Raw genomic sequence first — 24,360 nt, 5'->3', positions numbered from 1 at the left:
GGTCTCACTCCATGACTTTTCAAATATTTAAATACACAGGGCTGTCTTTCCCCAGTGGCTCAGGGAAAAGAGCAGAACTGGCAACTCTGAGTGTTGTTTTCTTGTTTTTCTTTATTCCCCAGTCAGCTCTGCTTTGTTCTTTGCTCTTCTGCCCTTGTTCCCAGCCTGTGGCTGGGAGTGCTGCTGCTGAGGCTGCAGCTTGGCAGGGCTGGGATGGCTTTGGCTGGACAGTGGGCTGTGATAAACTTTTTGCTCCAGCTGCCTGACCCTGAGTCAGGAACCTGCTGTGCTCACACAGGCACTGAGGCCCTCACTGTGCTAAAGCTCTTCTGGTCTTTTTTCCTATGGATTGTACTCTGATTTGTTCCCCTGCAAAAGACCTTCCTTGTGCACAGAGCCACCACCCTGCTGGAGAAATGTACAAAAAGTCATGTGAATGTTCAGGGAAAATCTGCTGGAGGTGGAACAGGAATAAGGATAACATGGAGAGAGCTCTTTTTTGTGAAGACTTTGGTGATCCAGAGAAAACCAGGGCAGGTCCCCTCCTGCCCCTTCCTCTGACTCCTTCCATGAACATGGATGCAGCAGGGCCAAGAGCACAGGGCAAAGCCATGGTGCCTGAATACATTCAACCCATAAAAGCCCTGAAAGAAAGCCCCAAACCCACTGTACCCTGCCCAGAGCCTGCTGCATTGAAAAAATTACAGGATTTTAAAGTAGCTCAGTGCTTGACATAAGTAGCTGGATGTGTTAGGCCATGGGTTGAACTTGATGTGAACCCTAAGGCTGTGCTGTGTCAGCAGAGATGGATCAGAAGGAAACCTGGAGCTGACAGTCTGATCAATTAATAATTGTGAAAATCAATACTGATAGAATAGGCAAAGCTGCAGTTAAAATATTACTTTAAAATGCTGGAGCAGATTGTGGTCTGTGTACTGTAAAAACCTAATCACAGTGAGGACGAACAACCCACCAAAACCCCCCTGAGGGGTGTGAAGCAACCAAAACCAGCAACACAGTGAAGGGTGAGAAGGACCCCAGACCCTCAGGACTGTGCCGGGAGGGAGGGGGAATGAAACTTTTCAATTGCCAGGCACTTCTTTGTTCATGGTCCCTCCTCTGAGGCACCAGCTCGAGCCAGCAAACACCAGAATTGATCTGTGCCAATAAACCTATCAGGGATGAGAACCTCAGGTCAAAACCTTCTGTCCCTGCCTGCTTGACCCTGCCCTGCCCATCAGGGAGATGCAGGCAGGGCTGGGCCCTGAGCTCTGTGTTGCTCCTACCAGCCTCATCACTGATGAGGCTGCAGGAGAAGAATGTGCCCCTCTGCCACCATTTCTTCCCCTTTCCCAGCTGGAATGTGCCAGACTGTGACCTGCAGCATCCCCAGGGCTTGTCTTGCTGGTGGGAGGGAGACCCAAGAAAGCACCACAGTTGGAAAAGTGACCTTTATTTAAAAAATAAAAAGAGCAACAAACCCCAGATGTTCTGCAATAAGCCCCTTGTGCTGACTTGTCCCAACATTGTGCTGTGTCCCTGCTCTCCTCTGTGGGGGCTGTGGGGACACCAGGGCTGGCAGCCACCTCCCCTGCTCCTGTCCCAGCCAGGAATGTCACAGCAGAGCGGGACCATGGCCCACAGCAAGCACTTCTCCTCTGCCTCCTGCTCCAGCTGGCTGAGGGCTGCTCCTCCCCAGGGTGCTGGAGACCCTGGGAGCTGCTATTCCCAGGAGCTGCCATTCCCAGGAGGAGCCATTCCCAGGAGGAGCCATTCCCAGGGAGCTGCCATTCCCAGGTGATCCCATTCCCAGGATGTGCCATTCCCAAGAGCTGCCATAGCCAGGTGATGCCATTCCCAGGAGGTGCCATTCCCAGAATGTGCCATTCCCAGGAGCTGCCTTTCCCAGGTGATCCCATTCCCAGGAGCTGCCATTCCTAGAATGTGCCATTCCCAGGAGATCCCATTCCCAAGAGCTGCCATTCCCAGGATGGGGCTGGCTCAGAGCATCCCTCACCAGGAACACCTGGGCTGCAGGAGAGGAGCTCAGAGTCGCTCTGGTGGGGAGTGAAACAAACCCAAACAGGACAAAGTGGTGGCAGTGGGTGAGGGGTGTGGGTCAGTCCTGGGGGCTACACCAGCCCTGCTGCCTTCTCCTGCACGTTGTACTCCTTGCTCCTCTTCACCTTCCAGCTGATGAGGGCGAGCAGCACGGTGCCCACCACCTTGTAGCCCACCTGCAGCCCCAGGTACCTGCCAGGAGAAGAGCAGGGACATGTCACAGCTGGAGCTGGGCCCCCCCCTGCCCTGGCCAGGCTCAGGGTACCTGTTCCGGAGGAAATCGTTGTTGTAGTAGGCGCAGAAGCGGCGCCGGGAGCACTGCTGCTGCCAGTGGATGCAGGAGGAGTCAATGAGGGCTCCAAACATGGCTGGGGCCGGCAGCCAGGCTGGAGGCAAGAGAGCATGCAGTCAGGTGCTGATCCCAGCAGGTACAGTGCCTGCCACGGCTCCCACTCAGAGATGAGCACTCACCCAGCAGTCTCATCAGTAAGAACTGCACTCCAATGGCAAAGGACTTCTCATCCTGGTTCACCACCCTGCAGGGGAGAAGCCATGGGAGATCAGAGCTGCTGGATTTGGCCAAGACGTGGGCTGGTTGGTGACATCCCATGGATCCCAACACAGCAACCACCATATCAACTCAGGACACGCCCTCACTCACCGTAACACCATCATGTAGAGGGGGTTGTGGGACAGGCAGGCGACCAGGGCAGCAAAGGAGATGAGGAATATGGCAGGAAGGAGCATGTGGGAGCAGCTGACTGGACAAGAGCCCGTGGAGGCAGAGAACAGCTCATTCCCATTCAGGGAACAGTTGTGGTAGATCTGTTGGAACAAAACATCAGACTCCCAGTGCCAGGGGCAGGTTTCTGTGACCCATTGTCCCACATCCCTGTGCAGGACACCAGTAAGAGTTTTAAGAACACCCATGGCATCCTGTAATGGGATTTGCCACCACCCTTGTTCCTCCAAGCATGTTCCCAGGGCATTACAACAATTCTCCATGGCACCGTCCCAGGGCTCAGCACAGGGGGTGGAACTTATTGCATTTGTGGGGTTCCTGCAGCATCACTCCACCATTCCCAGCAAGGCTGCTTTGCTAGCCTTGCTTTACTCACCACTTGTCTGGGATTGGAGGGGTTGGTGGTGCTGTTGGTGCAGCCAGCAAAGCAGGGTGAGATGTATTCCGTGGTGTTTTTCCAGCACACGGGGTTGAAGATCTGCTTAGAGCATTGGCACCCAACCCTTGCCTTAACCTGCTGCTGGGAATTGGGTGTACTGCCAGAAAGGAGGGGGGAAAATTGGTAAAAAAATTAAGAAGTAAGACAGAAGGAATTTTAAAAAAAAATCCCTTTTACTAGTTGAGCAGTTTTCCAGTTCCTGTTTGGGCTGGGACACTGCCAGCAGCTGCCTGGCCTTTTGCCAGCCCCTGATCCCTGCAGGTACCTCTGGAAGTGTACAGTGAATGTCACAGGAATCATGTTATGTCTACAAACAAGTACTCACACGCTTCTTTTCTCCTTTTTCTTTTTTTTTGAGCCGAAAATTAATTGGCCAAAAGCCTGGAGAAATGGATCTGGGCTCCATCCAGAGCTGCACAAACAGATGTGTGAACAGCCACAGCTGGAAGCACCACACAGACACAAACTGAAAGTGGGCATGTTCCCAAACAAGCCTGGTGGCTGTGAAGTGGACAGCCCCAAATCTGCCCTGTCCTCCCTCACTGCCCCTAGGAGTGCATCTGCTGGAGTCACAGCCTGAATCCTGCAGGAATGTGGCACAGGGGAGCTGCCCTTGGCCAGGGTGGGATGGGGCTGCTCCACCTCCTGTGGGAAGATGGCATCAGAAATCCCTTCCTTGCTGGCAATGAGCTGGGAAATGAGCTCAATGCACTTGACATCAAGCCTTGGTTGTGTATAAATGTCGTTTTTATCTCAAGGAGTCATGGTAAGGGCCAAAAATATCCACTGAGGTGAGGAGAAAGATAATGTCCAGCTGGAACAGTGGGAGCATGTGAAGTGATGTGAACACGATATCACTAATTTTCCCCTAAAAATTCAGAGTGAAAAATTACACCCAGCTTGTTTGACCCAGAAAATCATAGATAAACACCTTCCTGAGCTCTCTGCGCTGTGACACACCCAGATTTTCTCCATGCAGTGGGGATCAAGGAGCAAGAAGCAGCAGCACGGTGATGTGCTGTGCCTCTCCACCAGCGTGTGTCCCTCCCCAGCTGGAGGAACAAGGAGCTGCACCTGCCTTACCTGGGGTGGAAGATGCCCTCGATGTGGCCTGTGGAGCAGCCCATGAAGAAGATGGGCAGGCAGATGAGGATGGAGAAGACGAGCACCACGACGGCGAAGCGCGGGATGGCGCGCAGCGAGAAGGAGAAGCGCTTCATGATGATCCCTCCCAGCAGCATCCCCAGCGCTGCTGCTGGCAGGTTCACAGCTCCTGCAGGGGAAGGGGCCATCAGGGGGGCCTGCCTGCCCAGAACCTCTCCCTGCACTCACAGCAGCTGGGAGAACCAGCTGGTGTCCAAAGCAGCACAAGTCAGGAAAGTCACCTGGGTGAACCCCAGGTTTCATCCAAAAATGAGCTTTCAGTGACTTCCTCTCCAGGATTTAAAAAGCTTGGGGAAGGTGTTGGCTCCCTGCTGGTGGGTGTTTTTGGCCTCCACCCATGCTCACCTATGAGGAAGTTGGCCTGGGAGGGGGAGGCACCGTACTGCTTCTCCAGGAATTTGTTGAGGAAGGTGGCCAGACCCGCAATGACGGAGGAGAAGCTGCACTGAGCCAGCACCAGGAGGATGAAGAGGGGGTTCAGCAGCAGCCTGAGGAAGATCTTTGGGAATCCTACAGGGAAACCACAGGAAAAATGTCTTTTAGCTGTGTGATCCTCATGGCAGTGATTTGTACTGTACCTTAGCCTGTTCCCAGTAAGGATGTCTGCGGGATGATGATGATTATGATGATGATCTGCTGGGGATGTCTGTGGGCATGGGAAAGCAGGAGAGGAGACACCCTAAAGTGTCCCAGCAGCTGGCAGGGACCATGGATGTGTTTTCCTGGTGGGACATTGTGTCCTCTGGCTCTGTCAACAGAGGCAGATGGACCCTGGGAGCAGCTCTGTTTATTTGGTCTCTTCTGAGTTTTCTCATTAGCAGAGAGCAGTGGAGAGCCAGCATCCATTAAAGCCCAAAGAGGGGAGAAGAGGGAACTGACAGCTCCAGGATATGACTGCAGTGGAGGAAGAGGCAAGGAGGGACAGGCTTTATCTGGGAAGAAATCCTTCTGGAGCTAAAAGAGTCATTAATTAATCTGGTCCCTCAGCAGTGACATCCCTCTCCAGCCTGTTTTGGCTCCACATAAACAGTGTCAGCTGCAGTGGGGTGACCTTGTCGAGGAGCTGCTGGCGCCAGCAGCCCCGTGCCCACTCCCAGGGACCCTTTTCCAGCACACTCCTACCACTTTAAGGTCCTCACTGCAAAATCTGGAAACAATCCAGGCCCCACAGAAGAGGTGTAGGCAGATGGAAACTGTGCCCACCTTCCTGTGGTGCTGGAGCTGGTTCACACACGGTGCTGGGCTCCCAGAACTCCCAACAATCCCCCATAGTGTAAATCTCAGGTGTGGTGGTCCCCACCCACCCAGCCCAGCCCAGCATTCCTTTCACCCTCCCCTGGACCCTCCAGGAGTTTACTTTTTATGAACTCCAGCAGGGAGGTGTCCTCAGCAGCCCCTGTCTCCATCTTCCTGAGCATCCCAGCCTCCGTGTGCCGCTCCTGGAGGGAGAGAGGAGCAGCAGTGCTGAGAGGGGCTGCCACTGGCCTGGCACAGCGAGGCTCAGGAGGGACAGGGTCTGTCACAGCAGCTTTTGACACCCCCAGCCAAGCCTGACAACTACAGCAAAGCCCCATCCTATATGCCCTGAGCAATTCTCCAGGCTGGGAGAGCTGGGAGTGCTCACCTGGAGAGGACGAGGCTCTGGGGAGAGCCCCTTCCAGGACCTGAAGGAGCTCCAAAAGAGCTGGAGAGGGGCTTTGGGCAAGGGCCTGGAATGCCAGCACAGTGGGGAATGGCTTCCCACTGCCATTTTTGGCTACAAATTCTTGAGGTGGCAAGGCCCTGGCACAGTTGCCCAGAGAAGCTGTGGCTGTTCCATTCCTGGCAGTGTCCAAGGCCAGGTTGGATGGGGCTTGGAGCAACCTGGGATAGTGGAAGGTGTCCCTGCCATGGCAGGAAATGGAACAGGATGAGCTTTAAGGTCCTTCCAACCCAAACCATTCCAGGATTCTGTGATTAAAAAGGTGAATTATCTCAAACATCACTGCAGCCCCTGAGCAGAGCAGCAAGACAACAGCTTGTTTTTGGGAGGTTTTAAAAACCTGGAAATCTTTCCTCCCCTGAACCCTGCCAAAACACTTCCCTTTTAACTCTGCAAAAAATCTGCAAAAAAAAAAGAAAGTTAGAAATGGTTCAGCAGCCATAACTATGAAATATTTTGGGTTTGATTTTACTTGTAAAGAATCAGTGAGTAAACAATTTCAAAACAGAACTAAAATATTTTTGTAACAAAACCAGCAGGGTTTGGCTTTGAAAACACCAAAATGATACATGTTAATTATTTCCCATCTTTTAAATTTTATTTTTATGGGAAAGAGTTGCAGGACTGCCTTCCTCCCTCCCACCCCTCCCCTCTGGGGACAGGTATTCCCTCCCTGAGCACATCCCTGGCTCCAGGGCATTCCAGCCTCTGGAGATGAGGTCTCACCTCTCCTTTCAGCATGTAGCGAGGGAAGAAGAAGTAAGGGATGGAGGTGAGCACCAGGCAGCCCGAGGAGATGAGCAGCCCCAGCCACCAGGCTCCAATCCACCGCTGGTCACTGGGCGTCAGGTCCACTGCAGGCAGGACACAAGGACAGCTGTAACACTCCAAGGTGACAGGGACACATCTCCTGGTGCAGCCTGAAGAGTCCCAGGGGGCACAGCCCAAGGGTCTCTCCACTGGTATGTAAGAGCAAATGGATGGAGCTGCCACCAGTGCTGGCAGCAAGCCTGGCCCTGCTTGTGTTTGATCTGTGTTTTCCCTGGCCAGGGCCCTGCACTGTACTGAGCCTCCCAGGTGGCTGCAGGGTGGGTTTGGTCAGCATGGGAGCACGCTGGAGGCACGGGCTCAACCCAGTGAGGCAGAGATTAGGGGGCTGTGCCTGGAGCACACATGGGCTGGACCATGCTGCCTGCCAAGACAGGGACTGGGAAAGGGCACGCTGCTTTCCTGGAACAAGCTGCTCTCCATTGTTCCTTGGTCCCTCTCTGCCTGCAGGGACATGGGGAAGGCTCAGTGCTGGCAGAAGCTCCTGGTTTCCGAGTGGGCCCAACGCCGGGCGCCTTGTCCGGAAACAGGAGGAGAAGGTGAGAGCCACTCTGTCTCCAGCACACACATCCTTTGGCTGGGCCAAGTGATGCTCACGGGACACTTGACAGATTGCTGCCTTGGCCTGGGCTCTCCATGGCTGGGAAGGAACCAGCAGCCAGCTCCTTGGGAGCTCCAAGCCAGGCTGGGACAGGAGAGCAGCCCACACCCCACTGGAACAATCACCCCACTTCCCCAGACAGGAGCACTCCACTCTGCAGCTTGGATGTCATCATGGAGCGCCCAGGCAGAGGCTGCTAAATCTGTCTGCCACAACAGGGAGTGGGCCAAGTGCTTTTTTGGCATTTCCTGCCCACGTTCATTTATTATTCTTATCAGGACAAAAATGTCAGGCAGGCTCTGATCTCTCTAAGGAAACACAGGAAAAGCCATGTTAATGATGGAGCTGGGGAGAATTCTTTAGTGATTAAGTTACCAGAAATAATAAGCACATGAAAAGGATAAAGCAAATTATCCCTGTGGGGGCATCAGCTCAGCCTCCCTCTGCAGGTGGTGGTGGGTGCTGGGGAGGAGGATGAGCAGACTCAAGTTCTCTGTGTATCCACAGGGAAGTGCTTGCTCTGTGGTTGTCTTCCTCAGATTTCCCTGCTCCTCATGCTGGGGTTGTGGGATATCTCCTCAGTGTGGTGGGCAGACCCCAGCCATGGCCTCCAGTGCAGCACCAGGAGTTGGGCTCTGGAATGTCCCTACCCCAGGGTTCTGCTCCAGTGGTGGTGTCAGGAGCACCTCTATCTGTCCTTACGGGGTGACAGAGTGCAGGATATGCTGGCAGTGCTGTTCCAGGGCAGGTCTTTCCAGGGCAGCAGGTCTTATGGGTCACAAAACTGGTGGCTTCTGCCACCTTTCATCTCAGAGTGACTTTCTGTGGGAGCTTCAGGAGCACTGCTACCTGAGCAACACTCACCAGTGTCAACCCTGCCAATATCCACGAAGAGCCGCAGCACCATGGAGCCCAGCAGGTACCCAAAGGCAGGGCCAAACACAGCAATGGCAAAGAGGATGGCTGGAAAGGGAGCAGAGACAGCCCCTGTCAGCAGGGAATGGCAGCTTCCATGCAGATATGGATTCTTTCTTCCCAGGAGATGCAGGGTTGGGGGCACAACACACAGAGGGGAGAAACCACCCTTCACTGCCCCAACACTGTTTATCTGACAGCAGCAGGAGGGGGAAGGCAGCTGCCTGTGGAAGAACTCCCTCTGCTCTGCTGCCATCAGGGCTTTGCTGGCACAGCACAAGTTCTCAGCTACAGCATGAATATCCATGATACTCATGAACCCCAGGGAGAAGCAGGGCAGTGACATCCTGGGCTCACACAGGTGACTGAAACCTTCATTTCCTCTAGGATGCCAGGGAAACAAACACATCCTAATCCCCAGTCCAATGAAAAATAATTGGTACAAATGTGAAAGATTCTGAGGGCAAAAAGACCACCAAGACCACCTGGGTGCAGCTGAACCCTCCCATTCTGAAATAGATAACCCAGAAGGTCAGAACATTTTCTTCTGACTTGTTTGCAATGACAGGATCCAAGTTCCCTCCTTGAGAGAAATTCTACACAGTCTTCTCAAGATGTTTAAAAGGAGACAGTGAGCTTGAGCTGCATCAGAAATTAAACGAAATGGGACTTGGGGAGATGGAATTTCTAATGTATTGAGCCATTCCCACAGCCCTAAAGGGAGCACCTGTGTTATAAACAACACACCAGTCCCACTTTCCTTCCTCTTCAGAACCTTTCAGGTTCCTTCAGTCCTCTTTCCTTCATTTTCCTTGCAGATTTGGGAATTCTAAGGGATTGTGGGACAATCCATTGGAACAGTGATCCCTCACTGCAGAGGGAAGACAAGGATGCTGGAGCTTGGAGAACTTGGTCTAGTGGAAGGTGGGTGGAACTGTATGAGCTTTCAGGTCCCTTCCAACCCAAACCATCCTGGGATACTGTGAAACAAAACAATGTAGAGCAATGGTGCCACTTACCAACATAGAGTGGGGAATTGTTGGCATCTGCAAAGTCGTCCACATAGGATATCCCAAAGGGCTGGATGGGCACAGTGCCAATCCCAGCCAGCAGCTGGGCAATCACCATCATGGCCCACACGCTGCTGGCCTCCTTCTGGGGGTCCCTGGTGGTGTTTGGGCACACAAACCTGCTCTCTGCATAGCACAGCTCAACCTGCCCCTGGCTTTTGTTACCTGGAAGGGAGAGAAGTGAGCGTTTCAACACTGGGTACATCCCTTGTCTCCTCCACACTAAATTCCCAAAGAGCAGGAATTCCCAAACTTGCTGAGTAGGCACAGAGTGCTGGATTTTGGATGGATTGCTCATTTTATTCAGCAGTTCACCTTGCCCTTCCTTTGGAGTATTACACTGAGGTCAGGGTAGCAAACAAGCAGGCTGTGATTTTAATCAAATTTTTAAAGAGCTCATGCCATTGAGTGAAGGTTTAATGAGGACAGACCTAACCCATGGCTGGTTTTTGCAGTCTCTGCTCCCTATGGTACCTGGGCAGGGACATGGAGTGATGCCCTCTGGGGTCACCTTCCACTATCCCAGGGTGCTCCAAGCCCTCTCCAGCCTGTCCTTGGACAGTTCCAGAGATCCAGGGACAGCCACAGCTTCTCTGGGCAACCTGTGCCAGATCCTCACCATCCTCACAAAGAATTTCTCTCTAATATTGAATCTAAACCTACTCTCTATCAGAGAAACCATGACTGGCCCATCCCTGGAAATGTTCAAGGACAAACTTTGTGCAACCTGGGCTAGTGGAAGGTGTCCCTGCCCATGGCAGGGGCTGGAACTGGATGGTCTTCAAGATCCCTTCAAACTCAAACCACAATTCTATAACAGCTGGAATAACACATACAAGAAAGACAGAAGAAATCCCACATGTAATTTTTGCATTCAGAAGGGGTTCCAAAGCTGTAACAATGCCAGATTTAATCAGCAACTGCCCACCTTAGGGCTCTGCCTTCAACCACTGTTCAAATCACGCGTGCCCTGGAAACACCCACTTTTTTTGGGTCTCTGGGTGTGTGGGGCAGGGCTGGTGGCACTCACCGGTGCTGAGGGCAGTGTACTCATAGGGACCCGACAGGAAGTGGGGCAGGGTCACCAGGAAAGCCCCCAGGGCCAGCAGCAGCCCCCCGACCCCGATGACGCGCGGGCGGTGCACGCGGCTGCCGAAGTAGCTGACGAAGATGATGAGCACCACGTTGCCGATCTGCAAAAGGCACAGAGAAGCAGGAGGGATGTGAGAAGCTGTCACAGAGGGCATCCAGACCCTATGGCTGTGTCTGGGTGGGTGGGCAGGTCTCTCATGATGTTTCATCCCCTCTCCTTCTGTGTTGACAGCACTCAGTGCTCCCTTCTCATCTCCAGCCAGAGCGTCACTCTTCAGCCTCCCCGGGCACCCCTTGTTGGCAGGATGTGTTGGGTTGATGTGGCCAGCAATGTGTATTCTGTCACCATCTGCTGAAGCTGGGTGGGACAGTGATTCCTTATCTCCATGGCACATACCATCTGCTAATGGGCCAGCTTTAAACCAGCTGGGACAATCATCTTTATCTTTCCCACAACCCATCCTCCCTCCAGGAGATATCATCTGCTAATGGGCCATTGAGCCCCACCGAATGACTGACAAAATTACATCATCCCACTGGGAGATGCTCCAGCCAGGGGGAGGAGCCAAACATTTCCTGCCTAAATAAAAACTGAGATTTGGAACATCAGAGCAGCCCTTACCCATTGGATTCCAGAGGAAAACTGGACCTTTCCACATCATCACTGGACCTTTGGAGGAAAACTGCACCTTCTCCAGGAGCACTGCTCCAGCTGAACCACATCTGCCACTGCAGGAGGATGCAGCCACCATTGAATGGGGCTGCTGCCAACACCCTGACTGACTGACAGGTGTCAGCTTGGATTCTTACTCTGGCAGTGTTTGGGTTTGTTCTTTGTAATACTGCATTTCTATTTTAATTTTCCTAGTAAAGAACTGTTATTCCTAATTCCCATATCTTTGCCTGAGAGCCCCTTAATTTCAAAATTATAATAATTTGGAGGGAGGGGGTTTACACTCTCCATTTCAAAGAGAAGCTTCTGCCTTTATTGGCAAATACCTGTCCTTCAAACAGGACACAGGAACACCACAGCCTCCCTGGGATCTGGGGCTTTTCCAGCACCCGCACCTGTCCCCCACTCCACAGGCATCACAGAATCATTTAGGTTGGAAAATTCCTCCAAGACCATCAAGTCCAGCTGCTCCCCCAGCACTGCCAAGGCCACCACTGCCTCACGTCCCCAGTGCCACATCCACACAACTGTTAAACCCTCCAGGGATGGGGACCCCACCACTGCCCTGGGCAGCTGTGCCAGGGCTGAAAAATCCTTCCAGTGGAGAAATTTTCTCTCATACACAAACTAAACCTCCCCTGGCACAACTTGAGGCCATTTCCTCTTGTCCTGCCCCTTGTTCCCTGGGAGAAGAGATCCATCCCTGTGACTCAAACAATGAACCCTGCTACAGTGTCCAGCTCACTGCAAATATTTATGACCCTGGACATTTGCAGACAGCATCAGCTAGACAGCCATGAAACCACACAGCTCACTCAGGCAAGTGGGTGAACACCACAAAATTCCCATTACATGGGCTCTGACAGCTCCAGGCAAGCTAAACATCCTTTTAAGTTTGGCATGTTGAAGCTGTCCCTGCTCATTGCAGGAGGCTGGGCAAGATAGCCTTTAAAGGTCCCTTCCAACTCAAACCATCCTGTGATTCTATGTATGGCTAAGAAAACTTTGTATTTATGTTTGCGTGGGCTCCCTTGTTTGTCTCTTTGTGGGTTTTGTTCTTGGAATTGCTGTAGGCACCAACGTAATAAGATTGTTGCCCTGGACAGGCAGGGAACCTCGCACAGTCACAGACACTAGGAAGTCTCACTGGGCCCTGAGACATCTTTTTAATCCCAGAATGTTCATGCTGGTTGAGGGAAGACTTGGGCATCCACTTCCCCAAGGATCCAGGAAGATTCCCAGTGTTCAGCTTTTTGATGGAGCATCTCACGTGCTCACCAGGGAGCTCAAGAACAAGTGTGCTACCACTTAGTGCCAGCAAAAAAGTCTCTGCCAGCAGATCTTTCCCTGGCCTTTGCCAGGCCTTGAAGAGCTGCTAGGAAGGACAGAATCCCCAAAAATGTGAATGAGAAAACTTATTCCAAGGGATTTCTTGATAAGAGAGTGTCTTGATAAGACAGCTTCTCTTGACAGAGAAGATCCTGGATCCCTGGAAGTGTCCAGGGCCAGGTTTGGAGCCACCTTGGTTAGTGGAAGGTGTCCCTGCCCTTGGCAGGTGGTGGAATAAAATAGGATGAGCTTTAAGGTCCCTTCCAGCCCAAACCATTCTGGAATTCCATCCAGTGGAAGCCTGCTCTTGCCCAAGGGCCATCACCACAGGAGCTCCATTCCCCTGGATGTGGCAGAGCAGAACGAGGTGAGACGAGGTCCCAGAGCACAGCACAGCTGCTCCTCCCAGCTCACAGAGGCTGAGCAAGCCCTGGGTGTGAGCAGCCCTGAGACCCCGTTGGGAAGGTGCCCCCAGGCCACCCTTTGGGTGTTTCTGTCCCCTTTACCTCGTGCAAGCTGGAGATGAACCCTGAGGAGAGGCTGGAGAGCCCGAAGCGCTTCTCGATGGTGGTGAGGCTGCTCTTGAAGTTGGCACTGTAGAGGAGCTGGGAGAGCTGGAGGAGCCCATGGCACAGCACAAACACCTGTGGGCAAACAGAGAGTGCCACCCCAGTGAGGACCCAGCTGGAATCACAGACTCATTAAGGTTGGAAAAGACCTCCAAGGTCACCAGGTCCAACCTTTGAGCGAGTACCTCCATGCACACCAAACCATACTGAGAAGTGCCACATCTGTTTGAAACTTTCCACCACTTCCCTGGGCAGCCTGTTCCAATGATTAACCACTCTTTCAGTGAAGAATTTCCCCTGATAAACGATGTGAGCCTCTCCATGCACCCTTTGTGCCCTGGTGCTGTGTTACTGCTGGCAATCACACCCTGCAGGAGTGGATTCCAGCTGCCTTTGGCCAGTGGCTGCACCTCTGGCATGGAGCATCCTGGGGTTCACTCAGCTGGAAAGTCAATTAACCAAACCTGCTCCAAGGGGTGTTGCTAGAAAAAGTCAAAAAAGAGTGTTAAAAGCCCCAGAGGGAGAGGATGAAATATGCACAGCGTGGTCTCACTGCTGGAAGACTCCAAGAGAATATTCCAAAGCCAAATTCCATCTTCCCCTGAGCTGGGCAATGAGCTGAGCAGGAGCCAAACTGAGTGGAGGCAGAGGAGGGAATGCAGAGAGTTTAGGGAGAAATCTGGTGGAAAGAGCCCGGGTGGGCTGCAAGAGGAGAGTGCTCTCAGCCAGGGATGCAAGAGGCAGCTCACTAGTGTCTTTTGATCTATATTTAGTCAGAACAGTTTTCCTTTATTTTTCTTGGAATGGAATGCACCCACCCAGTGCCAAAAGCATTTTAAAATCAATTAAAATAAAAAACCAAGACAATCAAACAACAAAAAAAAACCCAAAACAAAACAAAAAAACCAGACAGGGGAAAGTCTTTTAATTTAGGTTGACAGGAAATCAAATATTTGCTGAATACCGGAAGAGTGTCCCTCAATGATAACGTTGGGAAGTGAGGGATGATGGATGGGGGATCAAAGGTACTGCAGGGCTGATAAATTCCTCATGTCCTTGGCCAGCACAGCAGCAATAGTCCTTATGAGTATTTATTTGGAACAGTGGTAGCAGCCAGTAGCCCTGACCTACTAAATGATTAAAAAAAAAAAAAAAAAAATCAAAAAAGACCAAGATTGTCCACCCAGCTCAGAGGATGGAAATTCCATTAGTGGGTGGAGCTGTGTTTTGGGAGCAGAGGATGATGTGGGCCAGGCCCAGTAATTGTAGCAGAATTTGGATAGAAGATGGGTAAGAAGTGGGAGTCCTTTCCTGTCAGGGAGGAGAGATCCAGCCAAAAGACCTGGCTGGGAACCTAAAAGCATAAGGGATGGGAGAGATACTGACAGACCAGCAGAAGAGAAGAGGATGGAGATGAGAAGGAGAAAATGGAGTTCTGGCAGTGTGAGGGCAGGCTTGGAAAAACCTGGAGACCATGGGGAGGACGAAGGACAAAGGAAAAAACCCAAAACATGAGGAAAGAAGGATCACAGGCACAAGCTGTCATCACAGAGTCCCCAGGCACATCTAGGAGGGGTGAGATCAGACAGGCTGGCATCAGGCTGGCATTGCCATTGCAATCACCAGGAGAGGACAAAGTCCCAGGCGGGGACTTTGCCCCGACAAAAAGCGGCAGAACAGGAATTTGGGGTGTAACGTGGGAAATCCTTCCAGATAGGGCAAAAGTGGAAGTGAAATATCTGCCAGTAAACTCTTGAAGCTGAATGACCTCTCCCCTCTCTCACTATCAGCTCCCACACTCGAAATCCCATCCCAGGACAAAATCCTGTGGGTGGGAGCTGCATCCACCACCTTCCCCAGGCCCGACCTGGAATCACTGTGGAGTGATCTGGAGCAGACTCCTGTGAGGATGGGAATGGGAGAGGGGATCTCATTGCCAGAGAACACCAGTTTTTTTGTTCCTGTGGCTCTGGCCAGAGCCTGCTGAAGGCACTGGAGCCACTGCAGAGCAGCTGGACACGGAGCTGTCCCGGAGCCAGGCGTCAGCAGGAGAGGAAAAGCTGTTTACCAACAGGGAGGGAAGAGGGTGGATCACCAGGGCTGAATTCAGCAGCAAATGTCAGCCCAGTCCCAGGGCAGATGGAGTGCTGGGGACAGAGAGGATGGTGAGGAAGAGAGGCAGTCTGGCTCCCTGGAATGATGGGGAGAGGAGAGAGACAAGCCATGGGTAGAGAGGGCAGGGAGGAAAGGCAGAACTGCCAGGAGATGGCCTGAGACGTGTTTATGCCTTGGTGATATCCTGGGATGGCCAGAACCCCTGGATCCAGAGATGCCTGGGAACAGGCTGGGGCTGCCTGCCAGGAGGCAAGAGGTGGGAGAAATGCAGCTGGAGAGCACCAGCAAAGGGAGAGGAAAACCCGGGGGTGTGACTGCTTCCCCCTGCCCGTGGGTCCTTCTAAGCCAGCTCTGGTCTGCAGGGGAGCAGGAAAGGCAGCAGAGCTGGACAGATGCTCCAGGGATGTGATCCCACCCCGAGACCACTCAGCAGCCCCAGCCCTCGGATGGGCAGAGCCCAGGGAATGGGAGGGGAAGGGCAGGGGTGATTTTTTTTTCCTTGTGAAGAACCTGCTACCCAAAAGAGCCAGAGAAAAGGAAACTTCCTCCAGGACAGGACATACTCTGAGTGTCTGCAGGAGAGATGAGACCTGATTCAAGACCTCTCCTGCATTCAGCAGACTCAGTTTTAATTAAAATAATGACATCCCAAATCTTGAAGGCTCTGGGTGCAAAAAACTGGGAGAGGGCCTTACTTAGAGGGCTCCCCAAAAGGAGTCCCTGCACCCCTTGAGGCTGGTGGGCACGAGGGACACCACTCTCCTGTGTCCCCTCACGGGTCTCTCCCATCCCTGCCTCTCTTCCCAAGTGTTCCCATCCCCATGCTGACCACCCACAACGTGCTGGTGCATGGAAACCAGCCCTGCACCAGATGTGCTGTGCTGCCCCACGCTCCCAGGAGGGGAGGGAGCTGCCCTGATCCATCTCCCTGATGACAAGAAGGGGTTCTCAGGGTTCTCAAGGAGAGCCAGGCTCGCTCCCTCTCAAGCAGGGAGGTTTGGCTGATGCAGAGGGCGAGGGCGCCGTGGGAGGTTGAGGAGCTGGGGGCACTCCCAAGTGCTGACCCTCTGGAGCACAGCCTCCCACGGGAGCCTGGTGTGGTTTTGGAGCTGCAGACAGGCAGGGAGCAGCAAGGCCAAAGGCATGCACCCACATGGACCCCCCCAAAATTTCCTCATAATCACCCCCGCGCCTCTGTCAGAGCAATCCTGGCTCCAAGCTGTTTACACAAGGCACTTGACTCCTTTCCAAAAGGAGCTGCATTTAGAAGGGAAGAAAACTCCTGGGGGACACAAGCTGCTGCTCCCACCCATCTGGTGGGGACCAGCACCTCCCAGGGCAGTGTTTTTCCAAAGGAAGAGAAACCCACCCTGTTGCAGGGAAGGGGAGGACTGGTCCTTCCACGCTCTGGACAACGGGAGCTGGCAGGGATTCAGCCAATCCCAGCCTAAACTTCTGTCTGAGATGTCTCCAAAAATACTCAGGTTTCATTTCACAGGAGTAAACCATCTCCATGGAGCCTCCAGGAGTCAGGATAAACTTTCCAGGCAGGAGCCTAACTCTGCTCTGCAGGGACCTCATGTTTGGTAGGATCCTGCTATGTGTGGATGGCCATTGCTCCACCTGGAGAAGTGAGTTAAGGGTTAATCCTTTGCTCTGCTTCCACAGCTCATGTCCAAAGCCATCCCTCACCTCATTTTTCAGTGTCTTCCCCTTGGCAGCCCCAGCTGGAGATAAAGAGGGTGGAAATGCTGATGGCACTTGTGTTAATCTCCGTGCCCAGCACCTTTCCCACGGCCCTGGGGAGGGAAAGAGCCAGGCTTTGCTCACCAGATGGACACAAAACTGCCTGGAGAGCTGGACACCCTCACAGACCTCATCCAAATGCTCCCAGGTGACTGATGACACCAAAGTAGGACGTGGCCAAGAGCAAAATTATTCTGGCTGGATGGAGCAAACCTTTGGAAAGGACTCAGAGTAAGGATGCTCCATTAGTTTTCCCTGTGCAGGGTACAACTGGGGTTGAGTTCAAAGCACAGTTGTTTGACCTGAGTGGAAAGTCAGAAGACTTTCCTCCCAAAATCAGGGAACATTCCTCCCTAAGCAGCAGACTCCAAGCTGCCCAAATCTGGAGAGTCCCTCCACTTTAATCTCCTGAGCTTGCAAGAGAAAAAAAAGGAAAGGGAGGGGGGAACTGTAGAAATTGATAAGAATATCCCCAAAATGTTAATAAGGAGAAGAGAGTGTTTATTTTAGCAGGAGCTGTAGGAATTGATAAGAATATACCCAAAATTTTAATAGGGAGAAGACAGTGTTTATTTTAGAGTTTGCAAATGATCAGCTCTTACTCTGCTGGGAGATCCTCCTTCAGTAGGACAGCTCAGGTCACTCAGCCCAAAATAAATGTATCAGCTGGACATGGAAAGTGTAGGGATGTGTGGGGAAATACACCCCTCCTTGGCATCACTTTCCTGTAGGCAGCTGCCTGGATTTGTGGATCAAAAAGCACTATGAGAGATGAAAAAAGGCACAGCATTTCCCCAAAAGGAACCAAATACCCTGCACAGAGCTCATCCTTCAGCACTGAGCCCCTGAGCCTGGTCTGATGGCAGAAGCTGGCCTTTAAGAGGGACTTCATTACAAATAATAAAATAATATAAAAATTAACCTGAGCAGGGATTGCCTGAAGCACGCTGGAATGACAACTGTCTGCTGCCAAGCTACGCACGTTTTACACCCCACACGTGCAAAGACAATGTTTGCTCTTTTTGCAACACAAGACACGAGATTTCCTGGCACTGCATCCTGATAACTTTTTGCAAGGCCCATGTAGCCCAGCTTTGCCCAGAATGGAGGATTTTGGCTGTGGAATTGCTGAGACAGACCCCCAGCACGGGATGCTCCCAAAAACCAGGATGCCGAGCATCCCGCAGCCTTCATGTTTCATTCATTCTTTCCCAGATCTCTGTCCATTCTGGGGCATCAGGGTGTGAGTTTCAGGTTCCCTGAGGGCAGGTGCAGGCTGGCTGGGCTCTGCCTGCCCCGGAGGTGTGTGCACACACCCGTCCTGCCCGGCGGCCGTGCCCCTGCTCCCTATCAGCGTCACTCCTCTCCCGTCCTGCTCCCCATAATCTTATCTGGGCTGACCACTCCTTGCTTGTGTTTGGGCACCCAACCACCTCGCCCCTCATAAAATTGCCTTCTCTCAGGTCTCCTAGACCTTGATCCCACTGAACTTTCCAACACATCTTTTTCCTTTCCCGCTGCTGCTGGTGGTGGTGAACACCCGGTGGTCCTTCCCTTCTGGAGCCTGATCCCACCAAAAGCAGATGTGACCACAGTGCTGGACCATCCAAAGCCAACCTGTCTGGTGCCAGCACCATCACCTCAAATGCTGGAAGACCCTGGTCACTGCAGGTCCTTCTCCTCATGTCACTAAGGACCCTCTTTGTGTCTGTTGGGGGTTGAGTTTTTTGTCTCATCCAGCCTGTGCTGCCTGCCTGCACAGTGCCCAGGGCTGCAATCTTGCTTTGATTCTCTTGCTTTAATCAATGGCTCTAACCAGCCATGGCTTTCTCCTTTCTGGGTTTCCCTCTCCAAACCTACAGCCACGCTGCCTCCAGATCTGTGACTTGATGAATCTCCTGGTCTGGCTAAACAAAGCAATTCATAATCTTTTCCAACAGGATGTGAGAGCACAACTGGTACATCTCCAGGCTTCTGGATTACACTCCTCAGCAAATTCCTTTAGTCCTTTGGAAGGAAGGGACAAAGAACTTGCCCTGCTGCTGTTGGGACCTCAGACCCGAGGCCAGGCTCCATTTCCTCTGCAGGACACATCCATCCTCCCCAGGGAGGTGAGAGCTCCCTGAGAGCTCCCAACACATTCATCCCGAGATAATTCCAATCCTTCTCACACTCTGAGAGCACAGAGTCTCCTCCTGACCTTGTTGTCCCCTCTCCTACCCTCTTCCATCCCCTCCCTCTCCCTGCCCCAGCACAACACCCAATTTAAACCTCCCCTAAGGCTTTTCAATCTCTCTCTGCATCACCTCTGGCTGACATAAGGCAGGATAATTCTCTGTTGTCCTCCTGTTTCCTTTTCCATGCCAGGCAGTCTGCAGGCATGGAAAATAAAGCCTCTCCTTGCCTGCACTCACAACACTTTCACACTGCTCCTCTGTGCTCTCCAGCTTCCAGCTGAAACCAGTCCAGCTCCTCTAAATCAAAAGATATTTATAAAGCTCTCCTCCTTGTCATCTTTCTGGGGATCCCAAAATCAATTAAAATAGTTCAAAACCACGAATGAGACAGTAAAGGGGAAGAAGCCAAAATATCTGAGGCTCTGTAAACAGAGAATTCCTGTGAAATAATCCTTTTCCAGTGGTTGTCTGGGAGCAGAAAATGGACATAGAATCATAGCATCATTAAGGTTGGAAAAGACCTCCAAGGTCATCAAGCCCAACATGAGCTTAAATCACATGGTTGGGACTCTGGACTGGGGGACTCTGAGGGGATCCCTGGCCACGTGTGGGTATCAAAAGGACCAACCACCTCCTCCACCTTTTAAACCTGTTTTAATCCTTCAGGCTGTGAGGTTCTTGGTGTCCCCAGTGCCACCAGGTCTGGCATCCACCTGAAGGTTGGGTTCATCCTCCATCTGCTGAGCAGCACAGCTGCAAATCCCCCCATGCCCCAGTGCCAGTCAGCCCAACCCTGGCAGCTCTGGTGGATGCCCAAGCAGGGGGATTCTCTGCTCAGCACAGAAATCACAGAATCCCAGAATGTTTTGGGTAGGAAAGGACTTTAAAGCCCATCCTGTTCCACCCCCTACCATGGGCAACCTTCCACTATCCCAGGCTGCTCCAAGCTCTGTCCAACCTGGCCTTGGGCACTTCCAGGGATGGGGCAGCCACAGCTTCTCTGGAAAACCTGTACCAGGGCCTCAGCACCCTCACAGGGAAGAATTTCCACCCAATATTCCAGGGAATTCCTTCCTGAAGTGCAGCTACACCCTTCCTGCATCCCGAGCAGTGCCCCCATGACTCCAACCCCATCCCACTCTTCAGAATCCCTCTAACCGCCCCTTTCCCTCCCTGATGCCCATCCCTGGCACCACTGTGTTCCCACACTCCAAATGTCAGTACCTATGGATCCAGTTCTGGAAAACACCCTGAGAGAGATGGGGTCAGGTGCAGAGGGTGCTGGTCCCTGTCACAGGGATCATGGAGGGGCAAGACAGTTCACATGGAAAAATAATTTGTTATTTTGGCCCCAGCCCTGCAAAAGACACCCTGAATATGATCCTATCACATGGACTTTGGGGATTAAATATGAGCTCTGTGGATAAGTCTTCCAAGTCTTAATCGTGTCCTTCCAAGTCTGTTAAAAGTAGGGAATTTTGTTGTGCTGGAAATACTCTCCCCATCAGAAACTGCCATTGCCTGTATGAGGCTGTTGTGTCTGACAGCTCTAGGGAGGGTGATGCCCACAGATTCCCATAAAATTGGGGCTGGGTGAGGCTTTTTCATAATCCATCATTTATAGCACCAGTGGCTTCTTGTACAAATGAAAGCTACAAACCCTTTCAAATCCAGATGTTAACCACACCTGATGAGCATTCACTCCAAAACTCCCCAAACCTGGAAATTCCACTGTGCCCCTTTAACACCCTACTCATTTTTGGGGGCTGAGAGGACTGACACTGCACACAGGCCAGTGCTTCCTGACCCTGAAGCAGCCCTTTTGTTAATGTATAGGTTTTTAATGCAAATATCACAGGACAGGAAGAGTGAATAGGTCAGGAAAGGGTGGGGGATCTTGTTGCCTGTCAATTTATACATTTGCTCTCAAAAGCAAGAGTATTTCTCTGAGGGGTGGGTGTCCTGACAGCCCACCACCCCAGATGGAGCACATCATGCCCCTGATGCCAAGGAGCATGTTTGGGCAGAGCTCAAACTGTTCCTCCATGCTCTTGCACGGTGCCACTGCCAGAATGTTGACTTTTTAAACCAGAAATTATTTTCATCTAGACCTTTTAAAAGCAGTTTTAAAGCTTTTCTTCAGGCAATGGTTTTCCTGCCACTGGCAAAGTGACACCCCCAAGCCATCTGCCCCTGAAAGGTCCCATCCAAGTGCTCTGGGGGATGTGCTGAGCACCCAGCCTGACTCTGGGACACCCACACCCCACACCCTGTGGCTGTACAAATGGAGCAACATTTATTTGTTGCGGCTTTTGTCTTTTAATCCAAAAGTTTGACACCCTGCAAGAGGGTTTGGCAATGTTTTTTCACTCCGGGATATTTTTGCACTCCTCCAGTTTCCAGGAAAGAGCATGAACTGCAAGAAGGGCTCTGGTTTTGGGTGACTTCACTCACCCCAAGTCAGGGGCATTACTGCAGCATCTGGAGGGGGCTGGGGGCACATTTTGCACCTCCAGCAGAGCAGGGGACAGAGGAACATCAGCATAGCACAGAGGCAGCCCCAAATCACACAGGGTGATCTCAAGCTCTTGCCCCTGGAGCCCACAGACAAAAAGTGTCACCAAGTCACCAGCCTGGGCAGTGGGGACCTTCAGGGGTATGGGGCTGGGAGACAACATCTGGGATCATGCCTGCAGCTGTCAGGAGGAGCTGTACCCTACAGCACTCCCAGAGAACCCAGCACAGCCAGGAGGAGCAGGCAGCACCATCCAGGTGAGGCAAGCTTGATGGCAAACAAACCCCAAACCCATCCTGACACCTTCTCCCCAGCTGGGAAGTGCCACACACCACAGATCCAGGAGCACCAGGGGCTCTGCCTGCCCCTGGCACATCCCTGGAGCCTTCCCAAAATCCACACCTGCCTGCTCCAGGTGCTGATGTGCAGAGCTGCTGCCAAGCGAGGCACGGAAATCCCCCAGCTCCAGGGACATCCAGGAGAATGTCCCCAGGGCAGGAACCAGCACAGTGCACATCCAAAAACGGGGGAAAGGCAGGTGAGGAGTGGTATGTGAGGGTCGTGGACCTCCAGTGCATTAGGCACCAACTCCAGAGCTCTTGGACTCTTACTTCATTGGGTTATCTTAAATAAGCAAAGCAGCTAATAGTTAAAAAGGTTATTTATTACAAAGCACACCTTTATAGCAAAGCACATCAGTTTTAAAAGGTAATAGCAAAAGCAATGGCAAAGCAATAGGAAAGCAGTAGCAGTAAGCAAATGGCTAAAAGCCAGAATGGCTAAAAGCACCAACTCTCCCCAATACAAACTCTTATATAGGATTTTTCCAACAAACTAAGATGCAAACTTGGACCACCACTCCTTAACCTGTTAGAATTCTAGTTTCTTAGCACACCAGGTTATGTATAGAACTACACATACAACCTGCCTTGTTCCATCTAAAAAATGCAAGCAATATTCTTACTCTAGCTCTATGATGTCTAAGTTCTGTCTACAACTGTGGGCCTGGAGTCCCTTGCTGAAGATACCAGTATATTTCAACTTTTACTAGAACTTGAGCTACTACTGTGGAATCCAGACCTTTCACTTACTAAAAGCATTAGAATCACCCTAAAATTACTGACTTACTTCTACTTAAATGCCTACTTTATGTGTGAGTGGCTTAATATCCTTCAACCCATCCAAAGGCTTTAATTCAATCCCTGCACTCTGATTTCTCCCTGAAGAATTCAGACCCCTGACTCGCTGACGGCAGCAGCGGTGTGCAGCCAGGATGGCTGCAGGGTGACACACCGGGCTGAGCCCCTGCTGTCACAGGCTGGGGCGGCTCTCAGGTGACACCAGGTGAGGAGCCGGGCAGCCAGCACCGGAAAAGTCACCTCAACCCACCGAGCTTTCGCTTCTGTCACTCAAAAACCCTGCCCACACAAGTTTTTTAAAGCAAGCCCGTGTTATTCTAGGGCAGTGCTCTCCTCTCGCACCAGGATGTGGTTAATCATTCCCAGGCGGCCGCACACCGTGTCCCGGGCACCGTGGGGTGCTGCTCCATGGGGTGAAGCACCCACGAGCCGTGCAGGGCATCGCTCCGAACCCACAGAGTCCCCACGGCAGGGCAGGATCCCCTGGGCTGCCCCGGAGCCGATGTTCAGATGCTGCATCACCAAACACCCCGGCTCGCCCGGGGGCTGGGGTCCCCTCTGCGGCAGGAGCCCCCTCCCTCCCCGCCAGCATCCCGGCCCCATCCTCACCTTGATGTTGCAGAAGACACTCCTGGAGCAGGTGCCGGAGCTCTTGGGGATGTCAACCGGGGATTTGCCAACCTCGGGGCGGACTCCCATGGCGAGGGGATCCCGGGATCTGCGGGCTGTGCGTGCGCTCCCCGCACGGACCGTGCCCGAACCCCTCCGAGCCGCGAGTGAGCCCGGCAGCGGCAGCGTCAACTTCTTATAAGTCGGCTCCCGGGAGCGATGATGAAACGCTTTCTCCTCCCTCTTTTGCTCTGTGCGCCGAGGGAACTTTAAAGCCGCAGGGAGCCAAGGCAGCGCGCATGGAGCAGGTGAGGGTCGGGCACCTTGGGGAGGGGACAGGGCTCTACCCACCCTGGGGACACCCCAGCCGACCCTGAGCTCATGTGCCGGGCTGCAGGACAAGGAGACAGGCAGCGGAGCCTCCCCGCAGGGAAAACGCGCTGGGATTTTAATTCAAAACCCCCCTGAAGGGGCGAGAGGAAGGGAAGGCACCTTTCAGCAGCAGCTGGGATTTGGCTCTAAGGTGGGAGGGGGAAATTGGGTGGCCAGATGGAGAAATCCTTCCCTGGGCTGAGGGGCTTTGGAGGGGAAAAAAAATAAAATTCTGTGTTTGTTTTCACAGAAAAAGTTGCATTTGTGAAGCTCCTGAGCGCTGTTTTTTTCACCAACACCTCTCGGGGCTTTGTTTATGCAAAGCACTGATTTATTTTGCAAGCTCCTCTCAGGGGGAAACGCGTCAGAAGGAGAAGGGCAGGTTGATCCAGCCGGAGGAGAAACCAGCTTCAAGTGTTTTGTCCACATTATCCTGCCTAAAGCAGGTGGGGAGAGCCGGGGGACCCCCCGGCAGACAGAGCCCCACCCTGGGCTGTGCTGA

The 24,360-nt window shown here is 52.5% G+C and overlaps 1 protein-coding gene across 1 annotated transcript; it reads right to left on the bottom strand.

The window, feature by feature from the left end:
* Positions 1-1,437: 1,437 nt before the first annotated feature.
* Positions 1,438-23,675, bottom strand: SLCO2A1 (solute carrier organic anion transporter family member 2A1). Its single transcript, XM_079315367.1, has 14 exons — positions 23,487-23,675; positions 13,123-13,260; positions 10,553-10,715; positions 9,472-9,687; positions 8,402-8,500; positions 6,835-6,962; positions 5,764-5,845; positions 4,752-4,916; positions 4,326-4,515; positions 3,180-3,339; positions 2,723-2,886; positions 2,533-2,597; positions 2,327-2,447; positions 1,438-2,253 (listed from the first exon to the last, which is right to left on the bottom strand). The coding sequence occupies exons 1-14, from the start codon at positions 23,574-23,576 to the stop codon at positions 2,133-2,135; spliced, it is 1,902 nt and encodes a 633-aa protein (XP_079171493.1). The 5' UTR covers positions 23,577-23,675; the 3' UTR covers positions 1,438-2,132.
* Between the last annotated feature and the right edge of the window lie 685 nt (positions 23,676-24,360).

The sequence above is a fragment of the Erithacus rubecula genome (genome assembly GCF_903797595.1).
Source record: "Erithacus rubecula genome assembly, chromosome: 11".
Classification (NCBI taxonomy): Eukaryota; Metazoa; Chordata; class Aves; order Passeriformes; family Muscicapidae; genus Erithacus; species Erithacus rubecula.
Note: the sequence above shows the minus strand (reverse complement) of the source record. Positions and strands in the feature narration are given on the sequence as shown.